At 40.1% G+C, this 22359-nt stretch overlaps 1 protein-coding gene across 1 annotated transcript in view; it reads right to left on the reverse strand.

The window, feature by feature from the left end:
* Positions 1-286: 286 nt before the first annotated feature.
* The window catches only part of cspg4 (chondroitin sulfate proteoglycan 4), an 88200-nt gene continuing 66127 nt past the window's right edge, over positions 287-22359 (reverse strand). The window contains exons 7-11 of the mRNA XM_074633923.1: positions 13172-13370; positions 12019-12150; positions 10202-10362; positions 6803-6986; positions 287-5321 (exon numbers count right to left, since the gene is read on the reverse strand). Coding sequence (XP_074490024.1) covers positions 3457-5321; positions 6803-6986; positions 10202-10362; positions 12019-12150; positions 13172-13370 — 2541 coding nt within the window. The 3' untranslated portion in view covers positions 287-3456. The remainder of the gene's footprint in view (positions 5322-6802; positions 6987-10201; positions 10363-12018; positions 12151-13171; positions 13371-22359) is intronic.

Raw genomic sequence — 22359 nt, forward strand, 5'->3', positions numbered from 1 at the left:
CAGACCAACACTGGAAGTAATGTGCTCCCTGTACTTTGTCTGTTTTAGAAGACAGACTCCTGCATTTTGAACCATCAGAAGAAACTCCAGCTCAAGAGTATAATGAATTACAGTAATCTAGGCACAAAAACATGGACTCATTTCTCAGCACTTTCAAGTGATGAAACATGTCTGCGTTTTGAAACATTTCTTAATTGGACAAAAAAGCGAATTAAGAAATGTTTAAAGAATTAAACAAGCTTTGAACAGTAGAACAACAAAGCCACCGACTGAAAACAATGCAGGGTTTGTTGCATGAACGTTTTTTATTTCCATTAGTGCCGAGAACAAGCTCAGAGGCATTCTGCAGCAATAGACATTTCTCTTGTTCCAGAATCTAAACATCACTTTGTATTATCATTATTTTTAAAGGCACCTGCAGTTTACATATTACAGTTTAATCTCTGACAAAGCACTTAACTTGATGTATGGGGAGTGACAGAAATAATAAATAAGGAAAAAAGAGGGGTGGTGATGAAACTCTGCCATGAACTCAGCCTTCGGTAAGAAGAAAACAGAAGAGTGACAGAGTGGAGTGATGGACACCTGCACAAACACACACAAAGAGACACACAAACAGACACACAGGCATAATTTGTAGTTGATCAATCTAATTAAATGTAGTTACATGTACATATACCTTTGACGCAAAACATGATATATATATTTTGAGACGTTAATAAAGCCCAAAAGCCTTACTCAAAAACCAAATATTTACACATAAAACTGGTAAGATGTGGATGTGATGTCCCGAAGGAGAAACCAATACTTTTATTTCAGCTATCTGTAAGAGATGTCACTGGAAATACACAGTCTCCTGAAACACATCACTACCTGAGTTCTGTGCTGTCTGTACAATCTATACCCACATTTCTAGCTCTCAAAAAACTACAAAAATATAAGATCAATAGACGATTAATACCGCAAAGAAACTATTGTATATTCAGTATATGACTAACAAAGAATAAGGTGTCATCGGTATATAGTTTGAGAAAAGAAATGTACAGCAAATAGTCAAACACTTTTTAGAAAAAAAATAGTTGTCTTTCTTTTCTTTAGTGGATACCGACGACACCTCATGACTAACAAAGAATAAGGTGTCATCGGTATACGGTTTGAGAAAAGAAATATACAGCAATAGTCAAACACTTTTTAGAAAAAGAAAATTGTTGAGTATTTCTCTTCTTTAGTGGATCAAAAAGAAAACCTCATTGTACACTTTCTACTTTACCTAAGTACTTCATTCAACAACAAGATAACTGTCACAGGTCAGAGTGATAATAAAGACGTCCAAAGAGGAACAAAAAGAGTCAGATTTACAGTAAACCTCTTCTTAGTTTCAACATACAAAACAACTCTAAAGAATAAAAAGAACCTCATGATTTCAATATATGACAGTCTGTATATTTAGCTTAGATATGGAATGCTTAAAATCAAAAATAGCTGTGAAAACTGAAAAACAAAAGTATTCATTTTCTTCATCAATGTAACCTAAACAGTGGAGCATTTTATTCATTATCCCCATCCCAGCACCAACCAGTTTTTATGATTTCTTAATTGCAGACTTGGAAACTGGAAACATCCCAGTTTCAGATGACCTCACTTCTTCCTGTCAGCCAATACGGATGTGTTGAAGACCAGTACTACCAAAATACCTCCTGCCTGTGGTCTACAAACTGTACTGCGTAGTTTTGCGGTCAGTGCTGTGCCAGTCCAGTGAATATTTACAAGCACTTTGGAAGCATGCAAAAATAATAACATATGAGAGATGATGACATAACTCTGAGCTAAATTCAATCAAACCTGTGCAACTTGTCGCAACAAGTTTTTCATTTTAAAGTTTTTTAGTATTAAACCATCTTCTTTACACACAAAAGTAAAACTACTGAAATGTTATCGTGTGATGACATTAAAGTAATAGTTTGACATTTTGGGAACTAAGATTATTTATTCTCTTACCGAGAGTTAGATGAGAAGATAGATACCAGTCTCATATCTGTCTCTTAAATATGAAGCCAGGAGACAGTTAGCTTAGCATAGCATAATTGGAGACAGGGGAAACAGCTAGCTTGTTTCAGCGAGCCAGGTTCAGGAAGTCACTGCGTCCAGTCAAACATAACCCCCCATAAAACCACAACTCCTTGTTTTTACATTATTGTTTTTGTTTGGATTATACAAAAGAGATATAACATGTTGACTAGTGAGCTTCAGCAACATGTTCACACTCCCAACTCGTCAAACAGCAGCTTGGTCAGTGGTCATACGCGTCAAACTATGACACTCTAAGTACCCCTCTAGCATCAGTTTTCATGAGTTAATTTCCCCTCATTACATGCATGCACACTTTTCAAAATAAACTTCCATTTTCACAGGAAACAACTTCAGAGATCGTGGTTTGGGTTAAAATAAGTATGTTTTTTACATTATTAAGTAGGCTATGTTACGTATGCGACGTAGTAACGTTGCGAAAGTTCTGTGTTTGTTTAACCCATCCATCGCCCCGCGACCGCCACCCCTGGTGGAATTGATCACCCTTCATACAACGTAACCTGACTTCCTCCTTTCCCGCCATAACTACGACCATGTAGAGTGTTCTAGTATGCGTAGGGCCACTGACCAAGCTGCCATATTTGATGAATTGGGAGGGAGAACGGGCTGGCTTTCGAGGCGCTGGTAAGTGGATATTTTTTTTTACCTTTGGATCAAAACAGCCTAGCTGGTCCCCCTTTTTCATTAGATTTTCATGTTTAACAGACAAATATTAGAGTGTTATCAATCTTATAATCTAACTCTCGGAGAAAAAAAGTGAATTCACATATTTTCCAAAATGTTGTACTATTCCTTTATACTGAATTTAGCCCTGAGAAACATAATACAACGGTACCTTAAAAACATTGAAATATAAAAGAGAAAACACAAAGAGGCATCTTCTCAATAATACAGCATACATTTACCTCATCATCTATGTACAAGGCTTATCAACTTTCCTGATGAACCAAAAACTAAAATCGAACCACCACAAAGACTTGAAATCACCTATCCACTCAAATGAATAATATTGGCCTATGATATCATATGGAATACAATGACAGAGCACACCCAAGATACTTTTTGCAAACACATGGCATGTTTATGTCTTCATTTGTGCCCTTTGACAAAGAGGAATGATAAAACTAAAATAAATAGACATGGCCTGAGCCTCCTTTGATAAGAAACTGCCTCTTTCTTTGCCAATAAGTATTCAGTGTTTCATTGCCTGAGAATTTGTCCACAGTTATGTTGAGATAAGTAAATAACCAAAAAATAATTTTCATTTAAACTGGTGTGGCAAGAGGTCTTTAATACTGAGAGGAATGATTTGAGGAGACTTCCAAACACTTGAGGATCACCTCCCTCTGTGTCTTATCTCAAAGTGTCTCAGACCCAGTACTGGTTCTTTTTCAAGGCCGGGTTCGTTGTCCGACAGTGCTGCAACAACTCCGGATCTGCGTCTTTGCCGTCCATGTTGGACATGGGGATGTTATTGGCCGGGTCAGTTTTGCGAAAGGTTTCTGCGCTTGCCACCTCTCCGTTTTTGGGCTTGATTGCTGCCGTCTGGACGTCGTGCTTGCCTGTCTTGTTTTTACGGATCAGGTAGTAGGCCAAGATGGCCGCCAGCAGCACGAGGAGAAGGATTACCAGGATCGGAATGAGAATAGACCAGAAGTTGCTGCGGCGGGAAACATATGGTTTCCCGTGGGAGCTAGTGCCAGAAGATGTTGTGGTGGGGGCATCTCCGTTGGGCCAGTCAGTGTTGCCCCCCCAGCGGGGGCTAGCTGGAGTGGAACGAGGGGACCCAGCCCCAGGGAGGGCATTGCTGTCCTTCGATGCTTCTGAGGGAATCCTCAACAGAGTGACAGGGTAGACCCCAGAGGCATTGTAGGGGCCCGTCTGGAAGGAAAGCACACATTCTGCAGGAGGAACCCCATGGGCTTTGAGCAGGAAGCGGGCCTCATCCTGACTGACACCACCTCGTGATCCAGAGGCGCCATTTAGGATTTCCATAGCTACACGGCCCTCATCCAGCTCCTTCTGGCTGAATGTGTCCACCGGCTGACCTGCACCAGGACCTCCAGACCTCACAAAACGAGCCCCCTGGGGCTGTTGGATGACAGTGAAAGTAGGGGAGGTTCTGGTCTTGTTTGCCAGGGGAGTTGCATCCAGGAGCTTCCTGTCCAGTTGAACAAGAGCACCTTGAGGTAAGAGAGGATCCTGAGCGATGTTGGCCAGAGGCTGGACCGTGATGTTGAGGACAGAGGAGACATTAGCAGCCCTGCTACGGGCTACAAATGCAACACTGTCTCGAGGGGAAGTGGACTTAACAAAGCGGACACTGACTCGGCCTTCTTTGATCTGTTTCTGGGTGAAGGCGGATGTAGGCTGCCGGTCTACCATGACAGCTGCATACTTGGGTACACTTGTGATCTTGTAAAGGATGTCTTCCTCAACAGGGCCCCCGGTAGTGGCCTTCAACATCTCCTCAGTCACCAGGGTCTCATCATCGCCTTGCTTCACCTTGATCTCAGGGGCTTTGTCAAGAATCAGGGTGTGAGCGAGGATGCCGATGTGGAGCGTGTGCGGCTCCGTTTGGTGTTCTCCGTCTGACACAATGAATTCCATAGAGCCATCGGCGAGGCTGCCATAGCTGACGAAGCCCACCTGCCCACGATTGACCATCTCCTGTGTGAACTCAGAGATGGGGTCCATTGTGGTTAGGTCAACCAGGCGACCGTTGCTAGGGGCTTTGGTCACTTTGAAGTGCACCTCATCTGGCGGGCTGTCCTCGTCCTGAGTGTTCAGATGCTTCTGGGTCAAAATTGTCACGGAGCTTTGAAGAACCTCCAAGAGCATGTCTATAGTGACTAGTTCGGGGGTGTCAGAGCCCCGCCGTTTGATTGACACATTAAATACCTCCTCCAGGACCACGGCTTCGGCAGGTGAGGCCACACTCTGACCCTCAGACTTTAGACGGGCTCTGAAAGAGAAGCTGTCAAAGGAAGCCCCTGAGTCATCATGGAGATACTCCAGCTTTCCTTGAGTTACATCTTCCTGCATGAAGGATGGGGCATTACGGGGAAGGTCCTGACCACCAAGGGTGATACGACCGTGGTCAGGGAAACGCTTCATCTCAAAAACCACATCGACATCGCCTCGCTTATCTTCAGGTAGGATAGCAAGAAGGTTGGAGGCGTCAAGAATTGAATCATCAAAGGCTTTCCTCTGGCCTTGCACAATTTCCAAACCTGAGCAGAAACAATGAAAACAAACAGATGTTTTATGTGTTATCAAATCCAGTTTTCAAAGAGAGTTTATGTTCAGTTCTGTCGATATTTAATTATGCAGGTCAGGACATTTATGCTGTTAGCACATTAGGAAAGAGACGTGGAGCAGGGGGCTTGTTGTTTAGGCAGCAAAAGAAGCAGGGGTGACAAGTCCCTTTATGACTTTGGATTATTCAGGCAATAAAGAGTTTATAGTACATAATACGAAATTTATTCTTAAACTGTATAAAAAACCAAAGCTGCAAATTCCCATCTTAATGGCAGATTAATCAGGAATGTACATCAATGTGAGTTTGACCAGAATGGACATGTTTTTACCATGGAATGATTTGCAGATATTTTGGATTCAAGAATGACTCAATTGTGACTGCTGGGTCTTAAATAAAACAATATATTCGAAATAAAATCTCTTCAAAACATTGCAAACTTGGGAAAATAAAAACACTTTAGAATTTGTGACATTTGCATGAAAAACAGACATGTTGAATTAAAGTATTAGAGTTTTAGTTGATCCCATGTGGAGGACAAGTCACATGACTGCAGTTCTTCCCATCAATAGAGAGCTGCAGGAATGAGTCCTAAAACACGGAAATGAGTTCGCCATTTTAGCACTTCTGGTTCCCTCATCTCGAGTCAATGAGTTTTTTGTTAATGGGTTTTTGGTTGGATGCATGAAATAAGGTCTGTGGTTAACACAAGCTGAAAAGATTTTAACGTTTTGTTACACAACATAAAATACGTCCGTAAATACCCCACACGTTGTTGGGGATATTAATTGTCATCACGCCGGCCTATAAAAATACGTCATCCCTGCAGCACTCTATCTAGGGTACAACTCACAGCCTTGCAAATGTATGTATCCTCTATGTTAACCTACATAAAACTATACAACCTTAAAGTGATACTCCACCCAAACTGTACCGTATCAGGGGAACAGGGTGTTGCTGTAACAGCTAATGTGTGCTCAGTCAGTCTGCACTGTATGAATAAAGGTTAAATAAATACGTATCTGACGTATCTGTTTAAATAAACCACGGCTGCAGCTGGTGAAAACGATATCTCCACATTGTAACTCTGGAGCTGTTATTTTAGGCGGAGCCCTCTTTAATGGTTTAGCCACTCGTCTTTGCATCTCAGCATCTGCGGAAATCTTTATGCAATAACTACGATTGTGTTAAAGTATTTCAAAGCCATGTTAAAAGTCCATATAAATGAAAAACGCAACTGCTTTATTTGAGCTGGATTTAGTCTCTTCCTTGTGTGTTTGGTGACTGTATTTCCTGTTTGTAGTGTTTTATTTCTATCTGTAACTGGTGTGCTGTCTTGGCCAGGCCTCCCTCGGAAAAAGAGATTTCTATCTCAAGCGCCTTCCTGGTTAAATAAAGGTTAAAAGAAAAGTTGAATTAGTGGTAATTTATTTAAATTTTGATATAAGATGTTACCTTTGTTCTTCCACAGCTGTGAGGAGATGTTGCTGTGAGCAGCATAGTAAGAGATGGTGATGGGCAGGATGTGACGGACATCCGGGGCTGGTTGGGACGACAGCGTAAGATCTATGGAGTCCCTCACCACCCAGAAAGGATCCTCAGGTATCTGGTGCTCATAGTAGACCGCTCCGGACTCCAGCTGTGTGTCGGGGGAAACAAAATCAGGAGATGATGAGCTGTTATCTCTTAATATCGCAATTTGCATGTTTTACCATATCGAATAAGATGATCATATTTGGAAAAATAAGATAAAATATAATAGAGACAGCCAAGTTAACTTTATTATATCCTGGCACGTCTTTTGGAAAAAAATAAAATATTATTCAGTATCAGTAAAATACCTAATAGGACACATAAATTGAGTATTTTGGTCAAGCATCTACTATCAACAACTATAGGATTTGATCTGTCAATATCTCGTCAATATGAGCTTGATTTTTGACCTGCCGCTTGTCACTTTTTAGTGACTTTTTATTTGGTTTGAATTGAGTGATTTGGAAGACAAAGACATTTTAGTTTGGTAAAGTATTTTATAGTTCTTTTTCCCAATGACGTTTGTAAGAACCACAGCAAGCTGGGAGCTCGAATGGCTGCAGCAGTGGTTTGGCTCAGCTGTACTGGGATCCGGGTTTGGTAACTGGAATGTGACGGCCTGAGTTTGCTCTCTGAGGTCACTGTGTCCTAAACTCTACTCTTTTCTTACACACACACTCACTCAAGCAAGAAAGAGTCTATTCATGCATGTGCACACACACAAACACACACCGCTGAATAACTCAAATCATCAGATCGTGTTTTCAGCTCGACGTAGTGTTAGATTTTTCTGTCACACTCTGAACAGGGCAGTTTGCAGGGAAAGAATTTGTTCTCATGCTCATCCGAGCACGGTCAGATGTCAGGAATGGAAATCAGATGAGAACGAGAACACACTGCCACAATCGCAGACAAACACTGGGCCTATACGGTGCATGAAGAGTGGTGGTACTACATGATCAAGTTGTGTATCCCATAATCATAAAACAAATCCAGCAAATGCTGAAAATTACAATCCATAATGTTCTTATTTTATTTCTATTGTTTATTTTTACAGGGACAGCGCACAATTAAAACTAATTGCACCAGGATTAGCTAAAGGCTAATTTGCATCTGTTGTCCCTGGACCCACATGATAAATAATACACTACATAAAACAACACAATACAGAAAAGTCCATTAGTTTGAGATGGAAATAATAGATTTGCACGATAAATACAATAAATACTGTACAAGGCAATCATTAGTGGTGACACTTTTGTGCTGACTTTAGCCAAAGCTTGAGGCTGGTTTTAAATACTGCAAAGCTTCCAGAGTCTCTAATGTTTGTGGGTAAGGAATTCCACTTCCCCAAGAGTTTAAGAAAGCAGATTGACCCAAGTCTGTCTTTCTGAACTTTTATTTTTTTTTATTTTTTAGATTTTTAGATTTTTTAAAACACAATCTGGATATTTGGTTATGTAATTTTAGTAAAGTGAAATAGAAGTGCCTCTTTGCTTTACAGACAAGTAAAATAAATAAAAAAATCGTACTCAATAAACAAAGTAACTCTGAAATCAGGGGCCACACCTCGATGAAGGGTTTTGTAAACCATTAAAAACCTACGGTATTTTATTATACTGCAGGACCCAGAGTGCCTGGAGTTTTCTTTTTCCATGTATTCTGAATATTTACTCTGAGGTTACTTTGCCAACTGTACAGTAAAAATTAAATAGGCTGTAATAAATCCCCTGAAATCTCCTCATTTGCTATGTATCATTCTTTGCCTGTGCTCCAAGTGTATATTTAAATCCTCTCCAACCCTATCCACTACAACTTAAAGTCAGCAATCTCTGTGTAAATAATAATAATAATAAAAAATCACACTCAATGAACAAAGGAACTCTTGATCCTGATGAAGTGTTTTGTTGAAAAAACACGTAGGTGTAAAGCATTAAAAACCTAAGGCATTGTATTACAACCCAGGACTCAGAGTGCCTGGAATTTACAATCTCAATATTTACTTCTGAGTTTACTTTGCCAACTGTACAGTCAAAATAAAAAATGCTGTAATAAATCCCCTGATATTTGTTAGGTATCATTCTTTGTGTCTATTTAAATCCTCTCCAACCCTGTCCACTACACACAGTAATTTTGACAGAGATAGATGTATTTAAGTATAATACAATGAAATGCAAGACTGCAGTCACCCCGTCTTAACATACAATCAAGGGTAAAATCTCAAAAAGCTAAAAGCTTATTAGAATGGATGCTCATGGTAATGGTGACCCTAAACAACACAACACCACAAAGTCATGTTCAACGAGGCCCCCTGCTGGTGAAGAACAGGAACATGCTGATGCTTCATATTGCACACATGCACAAAGTGGACTGCAGTTATAGATGGTCTGTTGATGTTTAGTACAAACTTAAGTCATCATGGAAAACAACTACAGTGTGTGTGAAGCAGAACTCAATTAACAGTTAATAATCTCTGTTGTGTGCACAGTTGCTGAACATTTAAGTACATTTCTATTAGCTACCAGGCAGTTTAATGGTCTCTCAAAAAGGAAAAACACTTTCTTTGGTATGTGATTTAGGTGAGATTGAGGAAGGTGAGGACATCATTTACAGTCATACATTTTCTGTCATGTAAACAAACACTAAGTTACGTTTGTTTTAGTCTTGAGTGAGCTTTACTATCGAGTTTATGGCATTGATTTTTCTGATATAAATAAAAGTCAATGCTGAGTAAAATATAAGACATTACAGTTTAATTCTGAGCAGACCATTTTAAAAGTGTTGAGGCGAGTCAAGAGCTGCAACCCCAAGAATTTAAATTACTTAATTTCCACCTCTGGGAGACGGGGTGAGATCTGCGGCACCAGTTTGTGTTTGAAAGGAGGATTAGCTGCGTTTTTATGCATTAAAGCAGCATTATGACTTCTTATATGTCTGTGTGATGGTCTATACAGCAGACGACTGGAGTGCCTTTAACGGCTACGACTGCTTAGTAACGGAAACCTGCTATTAATGTTAAACCTCAAAGAGGAGAGGATTTATTTGAAAAGAAGAAAATAAATAGTTGAACTTACAGTGCTCCCTTCATGCAACTGATTATTAAAGAAAAGTTCCATCAAAAGATGCTTATTATAAGATTTTTCATTATTTTTCTTCCTTTAATGTGTCTTACTGTTTACTAATAATTTATTATTATCATTTAAGTTTAATGTAGAACATTCATTTTAAGAAGGGAGAAAGGGAAACTAATTAAATGTCTCATAAAAGAAATACATCCCAGAAAGACACACATTTAGCGTCACACATGGATAAAGTAATTACCTGTGTTTGTGAGAAGCGGGTAATTTCCTCATACTGGTTCCTGTCATTGGCCAGGATGAGTCTCCCCAAACGAGGTGGGCGGATTAGAGAGTAGCTTATCTCATTTCCATCCTCATTAGTTATAGCCCCCAGATTGGCACTGGTGATAGACTGTCTTGTTCCTGTGAAAACACACACACACACGGTCCTCTGATGTTGAAAATGGCCTCTTGGAAGTGTAGTTGAGCTTGTAAAATTAGAGTATAGAATTGCCTAAAACTTTAGCGGTTACAGTAATTCATGCACATCACTGTGTGGAAGAATTTCCTGATGGCGAGAGTTTCATTCCAAAATTTTACTCAAGCTTTCAAAAAATGTGAAAACTCATCTCCTGTGTCATGCATGAAAGTAAAGTTTATTATGAATAGAGCTGAGGTTATTGTCTGTGCTGACAAATCGTTTCACTTCTCAAAAGTTTCATCTGGAGAAGTTATGATATTTTTTAACCACTGAAAATAAAGTGACATTTTATTTCCAAACTATTTAAACTGACTTGAGACAAAACAGCTTCTCTTTGGTGCACTGGAACACTTTAGATCAAGTTTGGACTGTAAAAGGAAGAGTAAGCTTAAAGGCACAATGAGTAGGATTTTCCTAAAAAACTAAAAACTAAAAATAATCCCTCTCAGTCATCACTTATGACCCACTAGAAGTGTGTGGCGGTGTACGTATCTGCAGAGACCCTGCAGCCCTCAGCCTAGATTTTCTTATTTTGCTGTGTTCGGGACGTTTCTGGGCATCAACCTCTATAAAAACGTAGCAATCAGGTGCCAGATCGTAAGCACGCATCCAAGAGGAAGCTATGAAAACAGCAGACACAGCGCCAAAAAACGCAAATATAGTGAGGCGAAACGCCAAGCGGACAAAGATCGTTTCAAAACGAGAGTGAATCTGGGGTCGGCTTTCACCTGCTGGCGGCACCGTGACCCTCGTTCCCTCTTTTAAAATGATATGTCACTTTTGTAAGACACAAAAAGACAATTTTTTTCTGTTATGAATGAAATGAAACGAGTGAAATGCACTCTTGTTGAATTCAATACACTCGGTCAGCTACAAGCTTCGTTTGTCCGTTATGGCAAGTAGCTTCAAGCTTGTAGAGGTTAATGTAAACATAGATACCGTGTAACTGACATTAATCAGTGTGTTTGCTGGCTTTATGACTTTATTCTACTAGTTATACTTGAACATGTTTCAGATACACATAATAACTGTTTTTAAAACAACTGCCTCTGGAGAATCTTGACAAAATGAAGCGAATTCATTGTGCCGTTATTATTATTTATTATCTTGTAATTACCACTTCTGGATCTGAATCTATATCATAAGATCAAAACTAACATCCCAGACCAACTCTGCATTAAATGTAAGAAGGATAGACGCACACTATATCAATGTTCATGGAAATGTCCTGTTATCAAAGATATTTGTAGTAGTTAACTTGGTATATTTCCTACTGTTTGTAACTTATGGAGTGAGAGGAAAAAGAGGTTATATTTTTGTTATCTGCACGCCCAATATTAAATTGCTGTGATTTGGAAAATCCACTAAAACACAGGACAAACTGTACATCATTTTTAGTTTCTTTTTTGACCATGTTTTTTTTATGTCCGACATAGATACAAAACAGAAAAATAAAATGTTTTTTTAAAAAGAAAAGACCTGTTATTATATTGCAGCAATGACTGGGTTGAACGAGTGACCACACACCCGTCACCGTGGTAATCTTTCCATCACTGCCGTCTTTAGAGCTTAAAATCTGAAGGATTTTGGCATCTTACCTGGAAACACCATGAGCTCTTCCTGCGTTACCATGGTGATGGTGAGAGGCCTGGCTGTGACAACAAATTGGTAGAGAGGCGACGTGTGCTCTCCGTCTGTCACTGTGAAACTGAAACCACCAGACTCCTCACCTGGGGGGAGCAGAAGAGGTTGGATGTGACTTACGGTGGATTATATTTCAATTCACAATATAATACTTATTTATATCTACTACTTATTGTTTATTATATTACTAATTATACAAGCACAATGTGATCTAAAACTTGCTATACTGCACTTTTGTAGCCTTGACGAAAATTACACTTTTATTTAAAACAACAAAGGGACAAACAAAGATTACTCTAAAGTACGTTTACTGCCTCATAACACAAAATGTCTCTGGCAGTTTAATAGGGTTGTTGATCATAACCATAGACTATATATAAAGATAGACGACATGACAGCTCCCCAAAAGTGAAGCCAAAACATCTGGATCGCCCCCTGGTGGCTGGCTGCAGTATAGCTCATAAATCCCGCCTCCTCCATGTTAGCAGATGGGACATGAGCCAAACTAAAAAGTCCAAGTACACGTCAAATACATTTTTCCCAAAGATGTTTTTTTGTCATTTTAGGTAGTTCTTATCATGTTGATGTTTGTTCAAGTGTTCATTTTCTGATAAGTCTGGTTTTAATTAGCTATTTGATGCTATAAAAAGGGAGTGAGACGTCATGATTGACAGCTGTAGTCGCGAAGCTGGATGTTCGGGAATTATACGAGAGAGGAGATGTAACATTTATATATTATGGTTAGTTGTTGTGTCTTTCTAGCCAAACAGCTACCGTGGAGCTAACGTAGCAGCTAAGTGGCTAAGCCGTGCTCGGCTTGTGATTGGCTTGGGCTCCAGAGCCTGATCACTACTGCAGAGACTGTGGCTCCACATGATGTCAAATTCTCAAGTTGGCATCTCCTGTATCCGGTATATTTTGGCTTCACTTTTGTACAGTGGGAGGAAGTGGAGACGCATCGTCCATCAGTGACTTCTGCTTAGACACTTGTGTAGAACGCGATAAGTTTAAACAATGTTGTTGTAATATCAGCATTTATCTAAGATAGAAGCCAACTAATATACAATACACTAATGCAAGAAAAAAACAACACTGTAGTGGCCTCACCCTCGTGAATGAAGATGACCTCCCCTTTGTTGATGTGAGCCTGCGTGAAATTTAGGACGCCCCCCTCGGGCGCCTCTTTCAACGCCACCATCCCACTGGTCGGGTTCTCGACGTGGTAAACCAGCTGCTCTGCAGGGGTATCGGCATCCTCTGTGTTCAGCATGCTGGAGGTGATATCGGCTTCCTCTCCAGCAAGAACCTGTCACATATCAAAGACAGAAAGAGAGAGATAGAGATGAAAAGACATCACAGATTACCCAGCCTGAGTTATGTTTGGACGATTGGATGTTTGGATTCAAGGGATCAGGAGGTTATTTGAAAATTATTAGAGATCGATTAGTGTATAATGTGTAGTGTAATCTCTTTTAAATCACTTCTTAAAACCCATTTTTATAGACTTGCTTTTATGTAATGTCGTCCTTTCATCATCTTGTTATTGTTTTTTTTTATTTTTATTTTTTATTTGTATACCCTTTTCTCTTATCTCCCTAAAAAGTGCCTACAGAGCATTAGAGCTCGGACCTCTCGCCTCAGAGACAATTTTTACCCTCAGGCGGTCAGACTACTAACAGTAGCGCTAAATGAATGCAGAGCTGTTGATTGGTTAATGGATGTTTTTATGGTTTTTAGGTTGTTTTATAATTTTATTCTCAGGTATTGTCTTATTTATTGTAGTATTTATCAAGTGTACTATTTATAGATTTTAAGGGCTGAGAGAGAGCCAGGGTAAAATGCATTTAATTGCATTTCACTGTACACTGTACTTTTAAATGCATATGACAAATAAACTTGAAACTTGTATTTATTTAATTGATATGTTTTTTTATTGTTTTTATCTATTGTATGGTTTTATCTGTGTTTACATTTTACCTTAGTCTTGGCTTTCTGTTGTCATATTGCCTTTTATCCTGTATCCTGCTTTTGCTTGCTGTGTCTGTCAAAGCACTTTGTAAACTCACTTTTTAAAGGAGCTATATAAATAGAGTTATTATTATTATTATTATTATAAAAGACAATATGATGCTGTACATTAATGTACATCTGAAGTCATTTCCAAAGTAAAAGAAACAAAGAAAAAGAAACCAGCAAAAAAGGAAGAAAAGAAATAAACAAATGAAGAAGAAAATAAGCACAAAAGCCGTCTTACAAACAGCCACCTCCAAAGAAACAATTTAAAAGGTTAATTATTTCTCCGTGGCAGTCTAGACGCTCCTGTTATCACAAGATGGAGCACAGCAGCGCGGGCTGAATGACTCTCCCTGGGTGGAGGGGCTTTAATGGACTCCTAATGGTCGGCTGGCTGAAAGGAGCATTAATTGAAAGAAATGGACCAGATCCCCAGAAAGACATTCTTAAATAGCTGGAACCAGTTGGGAGAGTTGAGAGCTGAGGGTTTGCCCCGCAGTAAGAGGCACGTATCGATCTGGAAAGCCATTCGCCCTCTGACACCTCTCTCGCTCGCGCTTTCTCAAAGACTTCAAGATGAAGAGTGAGAAGCCTTCCGGCAGGAGGATGAGGAGAGCGAAAGACTCTGGATATGAAACCTTCAGGTGTCAATCACTGAGAGTCAGTTATATTTAGAAGTTCATTTACGCTATGTGGCACGTATACGCACACATCATCCATGTAGAACACACACTGTACGTCAAGAGTTGAAGGTGGTGTAATTAACTTTTTTGGTGAGTTCAGTTCGTCTTACTAATTCCCTAAGCTAACTTTAATGACTTTCAGTGACCTTGGAGAGTGGGCACGAACTTTTGGCATTCACTCGTGGGTTGCAAAGAGTGAAAAAGAGAGAGAAATAACATAGTTAAAGCATGAGAGCGAGAGGTTTTCCAGCTGTGAAACTGCGAGTTAAAACTTAAAATTCAACCTGTCTAAAGTCTGTGTTGCATTCTGGTCTACTGAGGATATTACCCACTGAGAAATAAGAAATATCTCTACCTCGTCTATGTAGATTTCTCTCCAGATTAATGCTGCTGCAAGCTGCTTAGTCATATTACTGCTTACTGTCTATGCACAGTTTTTCATGGGAATTTTTTAAAATGCACCACCAACTGTCGCCAAATAAGCAAGAAAGCAAGAAAGGCATCTGGTACTTTAACTGCAGCTGTTTTCAACAGCGATTAAGTGATTTAGGGTGAGCTCTCTTGGTAATTTACTGTAATAGCAGCATAAATACTTAATTTAGTATTTAAGTTCACACTCTAGGCTATATAATACAAAAATAGATCAAGACACGTACGATTTAGTTGAAAACAATATAGCACGGGGCACCCCGGTCGCTCAACTGGTAGAGCAATCCTCTCTCCCCCCTTTCATGACCATCACTATCACTATCAAATTAAGCCAGAAATAATCTTAAAATAATAAATATAAGAAACCAACATAGCATCAAGGCAGCGAGGAAGTGTAGCAAAAATCACGTCTAAAAAGAGCCAACCGAGAGGCCTGCCTGAGTTCTAACTGACGACTGATGACGTCTGTATTCCAGCTCTTGGAGCAAAATACTTTTCAGCCATTAATATCTATGTCCACATTTAAAAATGTGTCTACACAATTACAGATGTATGTACACATTTACAGATTTATGTACACATTTACAAATTTGTCTGCACATTTACTAATCTCAATACACTTGCAAATCTGAATACAGATTTAGAGATTATTTTACACATTTACAAATCTGATTACACACGCGCGCGCACGCGCGCACACACACACGCACGCGCACACACACACACGGATTGCGATACAGTTACACAACTCTCCACACATTTGGAAAGAGGCCCTATAGATGTATAGCGTGTTTTAGCTGGTATAATGTTTAGCATGTCCACCTTGGTTTAGTTTATTAGCATGCTGATTAGCACTAAACCTAAAGCTGAGGCTAATGGGAATGTCATTAGTTTTTCAGGTATTTGGTTGTAAAATAAAGTGAACGAATTAAAATTTTGACCAGGTGATGGAAGTCCACAGTAAGTTCAATTCATCCTGAGGGGGACTTGGATGTTTGCACCACATTTCATGGCAATCCAGCAAATATTTGTCGAATTATTTACTCAAAAAGATGTTAATCTTATGGTGGCGCTAGAGGAAAAGTCAGTGGATAGCTGTTAGGATTTCTTTCTCATCCAACTGGAGCGACTCTGTTAATGTGGCTAAAAAACCTGTGCTTCATTTCTTTTTTTCTCCACACTTTCAAAGTGAGTTAAATTCTCTGAGACTTTATTCCTTATAATGCAATCACTGTCTCTTTGAGTCCTCTATGTCATCTCTGGTATTTTAAACCCATCAAGACTGTTTCAATAAAACAAATGTGTATGATTTAGTTGCCTTGCAGTCCACTGCTCATAACATCCCACTCAGTTGACACTCCATCAAAGATCCATCATAACACACAGCATCGACAGTTCACAGCCATAATCCTCCGTAACACACTTTGTGCTTCTTTTGCTGGTAGATTGCATCTTTGTTCCTTTCCAATGATAACTTCAATACCTGGTGATGACTTCACAGACAAGTAGGAAGTGAAATCAACAGTACTGTTCGTGTTTATAGCACAATTTCTGCTGCTGCAGTCTTTTATAGCGACTGCAGAGGTAATGAAAGTAGGCTCTCATATTATGAAAGTCTTGACTCTGAATTTCATGTGTGTGTGTTTGCTGAGTTTGCATACAAAAAAACACAAGTAAGACATAAACAATATGCAAACCAATTACACTTTGTGGCCTCCCGTACCCTAATTCAGCAGTTGTATGACATGATCATCACATGTCGCTTGGGTTTATTTATATCTTTACTTATATCTTGGTAATGTATCCCACCTAAAATATGTCTGTATGCATACATTAGGCCTACATAAGACATACATTTCCACACTTTGTACATATATTCGGTTAATAAGATTTATTTGTATAGCTATTGCTACAAAAATAATTGTAGACAAATATAATATTGCATACATTCTCCAATAATTTTATTAATGATCTGCTGGCCTACAGATTAGATTAAATAATATCCAGCAACGTTTTCTTACCATTAAGCTAGCGATGTGTTTACACCATGCATGAGGTGCACACCCAGACTCATCAGGAGGTGGCGGTACACGATAAGAAGTAAGTGTACTCATGTGGTACTCAGTACTACCCATTTCAGGCACTGGTGGCCTCTGGTTAGATCTAGTAGTATATCCGCTGTTTTGCTTTACAGCACAAACAGGATGAGGATCTTCTACTGTGACTCTGTACAAACTTGATCACGCAGGATGAGCACTGATTTACAGATCAAAATACATCTAGATGTCTAAATTAACCAGACTAAATCTGGCTGAAAGGTAGACATTTTTATACGCCATCAGCATTTACAGTAAATGACTGTAATCAAATTTAGCCCTGAATATAATTTACACACTGAATTTAGTCATTTATATGCCTACTGGGCTGCCTTGGGTGCCGGGGTGTAGAGAGCACAGGTGCTGATGTTTAGATGTAAGCAGCTAAATTTGGGATAATCCCTGGACCATCAGCTTGGAGGGGATTGAGGCCCGCTGCAGACGCCGGGGACCCCCAGCTACAACCCCTAAAGTACAACCCCGACATCTAAAGAGTTCAGCAGGAATTTGTGAAACACTGATTGATACCAGAAGTCAGCAGCTCATCCCTGTGGTTCCACTAGGACTGCTGCACACCCCGCAGAGACTCGTTACCTCCGGGGACAATAACCTTTCATGTGTCAGACACCTCCATGACAGAATGGGGGTAACCTGCCTGGATGAGCTCGGTAGGTGGCGTGTCACCTTCAGACGAAGAGAGTCTCATCACACTACTGGAAATGATGGTTCTGCATCACTTCAAGCCACTGATAGGGTGGCGAGGATATTTCGGGTAGAGCTGACAGCAGCATCATACCAGCCCACATCAACAAACAGGGCAGCATTTTATCCACTCCGCTGTCGAAGCCTGCAGAGAACCTGCGATATCAGGCCTCGGAGAATCTTTACCTCCTCAAGGCAGTTTACATCTCAGGGATGCAGAAAGCAGAGCCTGATAGTTTGTCCGGGAGCACGCCCCTGGTGGGGGATGCAGACTCAACCCAAACATTTTGAGCCAAATCTGGACTCAGTTAGGGAGTAGATCTGTTTGCCTCAAGGCAGGACACCCACTGGTACCATAAACAAGACAGACGCTCATTGCTTTCCCTTCCCTCTGTTTTATCCCTCTCCTTATCGAGAGAGACACGAGAAGCTAATATGATATGCAGAGATGACTCAGCTGATAACAGCGCCACCCACCTGGCCAATTTCTCAGCATTAAGGAGCCCTGTTGCATCCAAAACTAGTGTTACTATACCTCATCATCATTCCCCCACCGCTACTGACAGAGATGATGCCGTCGAAGACTGAGAGTGGGAACAATCTCCTTTCAAGAGGCAACAGAAAAACAGAAAATATGGTCTTCATTTTGAGAAACATTTGCTCTGATAGTACCACAGCCTCGAGACAAAAAGCTTCTAGTCATCTCTACCAGGGTTTCATTTGTTTACAATAACTTTATCAAAACATTGAACTGGATTTTTTTTAAAGATTCACAAACTAAATCAGGTTCTCTGTGAGATTCCTGAAAGAGAGTAACTTCATAGCAGTGGTCAACCTCGGGTCTGAAAAGTGAAGCCAATCCTGAAGTGTTTTAAACTTCTATTTCTCTAAGAAGTCTGATTGTATAGAAGTCTATGAGAAAATGAGCCTACTTCTCACTTGATTTATTACCTCAGTAAACATTTTAACATGAGTTTATGGTCGCTAGTTTCAAGTCTACTTCAATACAGCATGATGTTCATTTAGGAAATTATGGTCTCATTTAGAGTCAAATAGACCATAAAGCAGGTGATGCTTTAGGGCGTTTATAGTCGCTACCATGTCGTTGTCCGGTCTGGGAGTTGTCCGTGTTTTCGTTTTACAACTTTAACCCTTTCACAGTGTGTTTTCAGTTCATTAAAGTTAATTGTTACATTTTTGGTCGCCTGAAAATGTCTGTGGACTGCTGTTTGAAGCAGCTGGTTGTTTTTGGCAACCAGAAATGACACTCGAGGGTGGAGCTAAGTACAACCGAACGCTGAATAAGACATTTTTAGGTGACCAAAATGTTACAATTAACTTTCATGAACTGAAAACACACTGTGAAAGGGTTAAAGTTCTTGCACAAAGATGGGGACAACTCCCAGACCGGACAACGCCATGGTAGCGACCTGTCAATCACAAGGTAGCCACGCCCTAAAGCATCCCCTGCTTTATGGTCTATTTGACTCTAAATGGGACCATCATTTACTAAATGAACATCATGCTGTACTGAAGAAGACTTGAAACTATAGCGATTGAGACCATAAACTCATGTTCACAATGTTTACTGAGGTAATAAATCAAGTGAGAAGTAGGCTCATTTTCTCATAGACTTCTATACAATCAGACTTCTTTTTGCAACCAGAGGAGTCGCCTCCTGCTGGTTATTAGACATTGGCTTCACTTTTCAGACCCCGGAGGTTGCCCACTGGCTTAGAGGATGTGGCAAATGACATCTATTTCTACTTATGAATTACTTTTGTACAAATAATTTGTCAATAATGAATTTACATACAAGCTGAAGACAAAGAAATATATAAAACAGCCTTAATTATAGTCTCAACACCCATACTGTAGATATGATCTCCGGTGGAATAGACCTGCAGAGTTACAGTAAAATGCCTTTGACTGTTTTTGTCTCTTGTCGCTATGATAAATTACTTTTCATTTATTAATAAATTGTGCATTTTTTAACAGAAAATGTGTTGAATATCTCAGAGCAGCTGATGACGATGAGACAGTGCTTTATTATTTTGACACACATGATTATACTAGTGTGTTATGTCTATGATGAAGATGATAATAATCCCCATGCATGCAACACTCATTACCTATTGTGCTGAAACACAACTTTGCACACCAGACTGTCATTGGTAGAAATATAAAATATTTCCCAAGCACAAAACAGAATTTACACTGTTAAATAAAACAGCCTTCTTAAATAATAAAAAGGTGTCAATATTCAAAATGAGGTCACATAGGTTCAAGAATTTGTCAGTACTAGTTCTGATCGTTTTTTTTTATAGTGCAGAACCCAACCCTTTCCACTAGATGGCCCCGTCAGCCCACTCTACACTGCAGCGAGGCACCAGGCAATCTAGGGCAGGTAATCTGAAAATGGCCCTGCAAATTGATGGTTTATATAACAATCAATGCATTTAGCACCTAAGAGGATGGGCTGCAGATTCAATTTGATTGGACACAATGGCTGATATTTCATTTGGAGGCAGTAATGAAGGAGCTGCTGCCATAGGCGTACGGCTTAGTTTGCCGATGACTCAACAGGATACCACCATCTTTTAAATGTTTGAGACTCTGAGGGGCGCCAGATGTCTGAAGCCGTATCCCCAAATAGCCTGGGCATCCGAAATATTGGCTGATTTTGTAAGTACACGGGGACACCAGAGTGTTTTCAGCTCTGTATTGGGGAGTGGGGAAAGTAAAGGCAACAACAAGACAGATGTCAATGCCTAAACTGTAGTCGAAAAAAAAGGGAGAGAGTTTCCATTTTGAGATCAGCTCTCCATCTGCAGCTCTGTTATTTCTCTCTGAGACACAGATTTGTGTAACTACCCAAATACCTGGTCCTGGTGTGACATCTCTCCTGCTCTTTGTTTGGATAAAACAAAAATACTGTGCTTCATCTATCACTCACTGGTCATGTGCACAACATGTGAAAGACTCAGATGAGAGAAGACAGTAGATAGATAGAGAGATACACAGACAGACAGACCGACTGACCCAGAGGGACAACTATTCTGAGATACAGCCGGTCAAGTAGAACCAGACAGAGACGAGTGTAAACCTTAATGAAGACCAGCTGTATCCTATAGACCGGGCCAACTGGGATCAATGGTGAGCTTGAACAGAGCCCGATCACGGCCATATTAGTCATCATGCCTGATCATCTGCTGCAGAGGTCACTACACTCACACGTACACTTCCTGCTTTAAATCAACCCAAGTGCTGCTGCTGCTGCTGCTGCTGCTGCTGCTGGGCCAGCCCTGGCTCAGTGTGGGGAGACATCCACATATCATTATGTTACACTCTGCAGCCGCAGCAGAGGAGGCACAGGGATTGGATGCCGCCCTCACTCTGCCAGAGAGCCGCGGTCTCGTCGACCATCTTGGTTTTCCAAAAATACGGGTTGCCAGGGAGACGCGGAGCCGCAGGCAGAGCAGGGAGGGCTGAATGACACAGTTGGTTTCCAGCTCTGTGAGCTGATTACTGCTGGCTTTTTCCAACTGCCTGCCTACTCGTACAGTAGAATCTACTTAATCGATGCTTCAGAACTTTTTCTTTCATGGCTGAATCAGCTAGAGAGCGTGTCCCAAACACACTCGAAAACTGTGATTCAATTACACGAAGAAGCTATTGAATGAACACCTTTCTTTTTTTACAACAAACGGTACTGATTGTGATGTTTTTTTTTAGTGATAGAGCGTTAAGAGAGGAAATATAAGTGAGATCTATCCACAATGTAGGAACAGTACAGTGAGGCAGTCTAACACTTTTCTTTTCAACTTGATATATTAAATGTATTTTTGTCTCTGTACTTCCACTTTTAGATGGGTAATTTGACAGAGCTTTCATTGTGTACTTGTTTTAAGATGTGAGTGGGTTGGATGGTTAACCACTCCCGTCACTGGCCTATTGATATACTGTAGAGCGTGGTTTCCACTTTTATACTGACAAAGATTCAACTGGGATTGAAACGTTATCTATTTCAATAAATATGCAATTTGGAGTCAAAAAGTTATCAGAATTAACAAATCTATTAATTACAGCTTACTTCTAAATCAGTATGCTGTAATTTTACTTGGTAGCCAATCACAATTTAACCTTCGTTAGTCTGGTGGCACAGAATCCAAACACATAATGTGAATAGGTAAAGGGGACATATCATGAAAAACTCACTCTTTCAGTGCTGCTGCTCATATATATTTGGGTATCTGGAGTTCCTACCAACCCACAAACTGTGAAATCAGACAGCCCAGTCAGTTTTTTGTGGGCTGTCTATAGCGGAAAACATGTGATTCAAGAAGCCATTCAGATTTGTCTCCCCTTCCTG

This window comes from Sebastes fasciatus, chromosome 4 (genome assembly GCF_043250625.1).
Source record: "Sebastes fasciatus isolate fSebFas1 chromosome 4, fSebFas1.pri, whole genome shotgun sequence".
In the NCBI taxonomy this organism is placed as follows: domain Eukaryota; kingdom Metazoa; phylum Chordata; class Actinopteri; order Perciformes; family Sebastidae; genus Sebastes; species Sebastes fasciatus.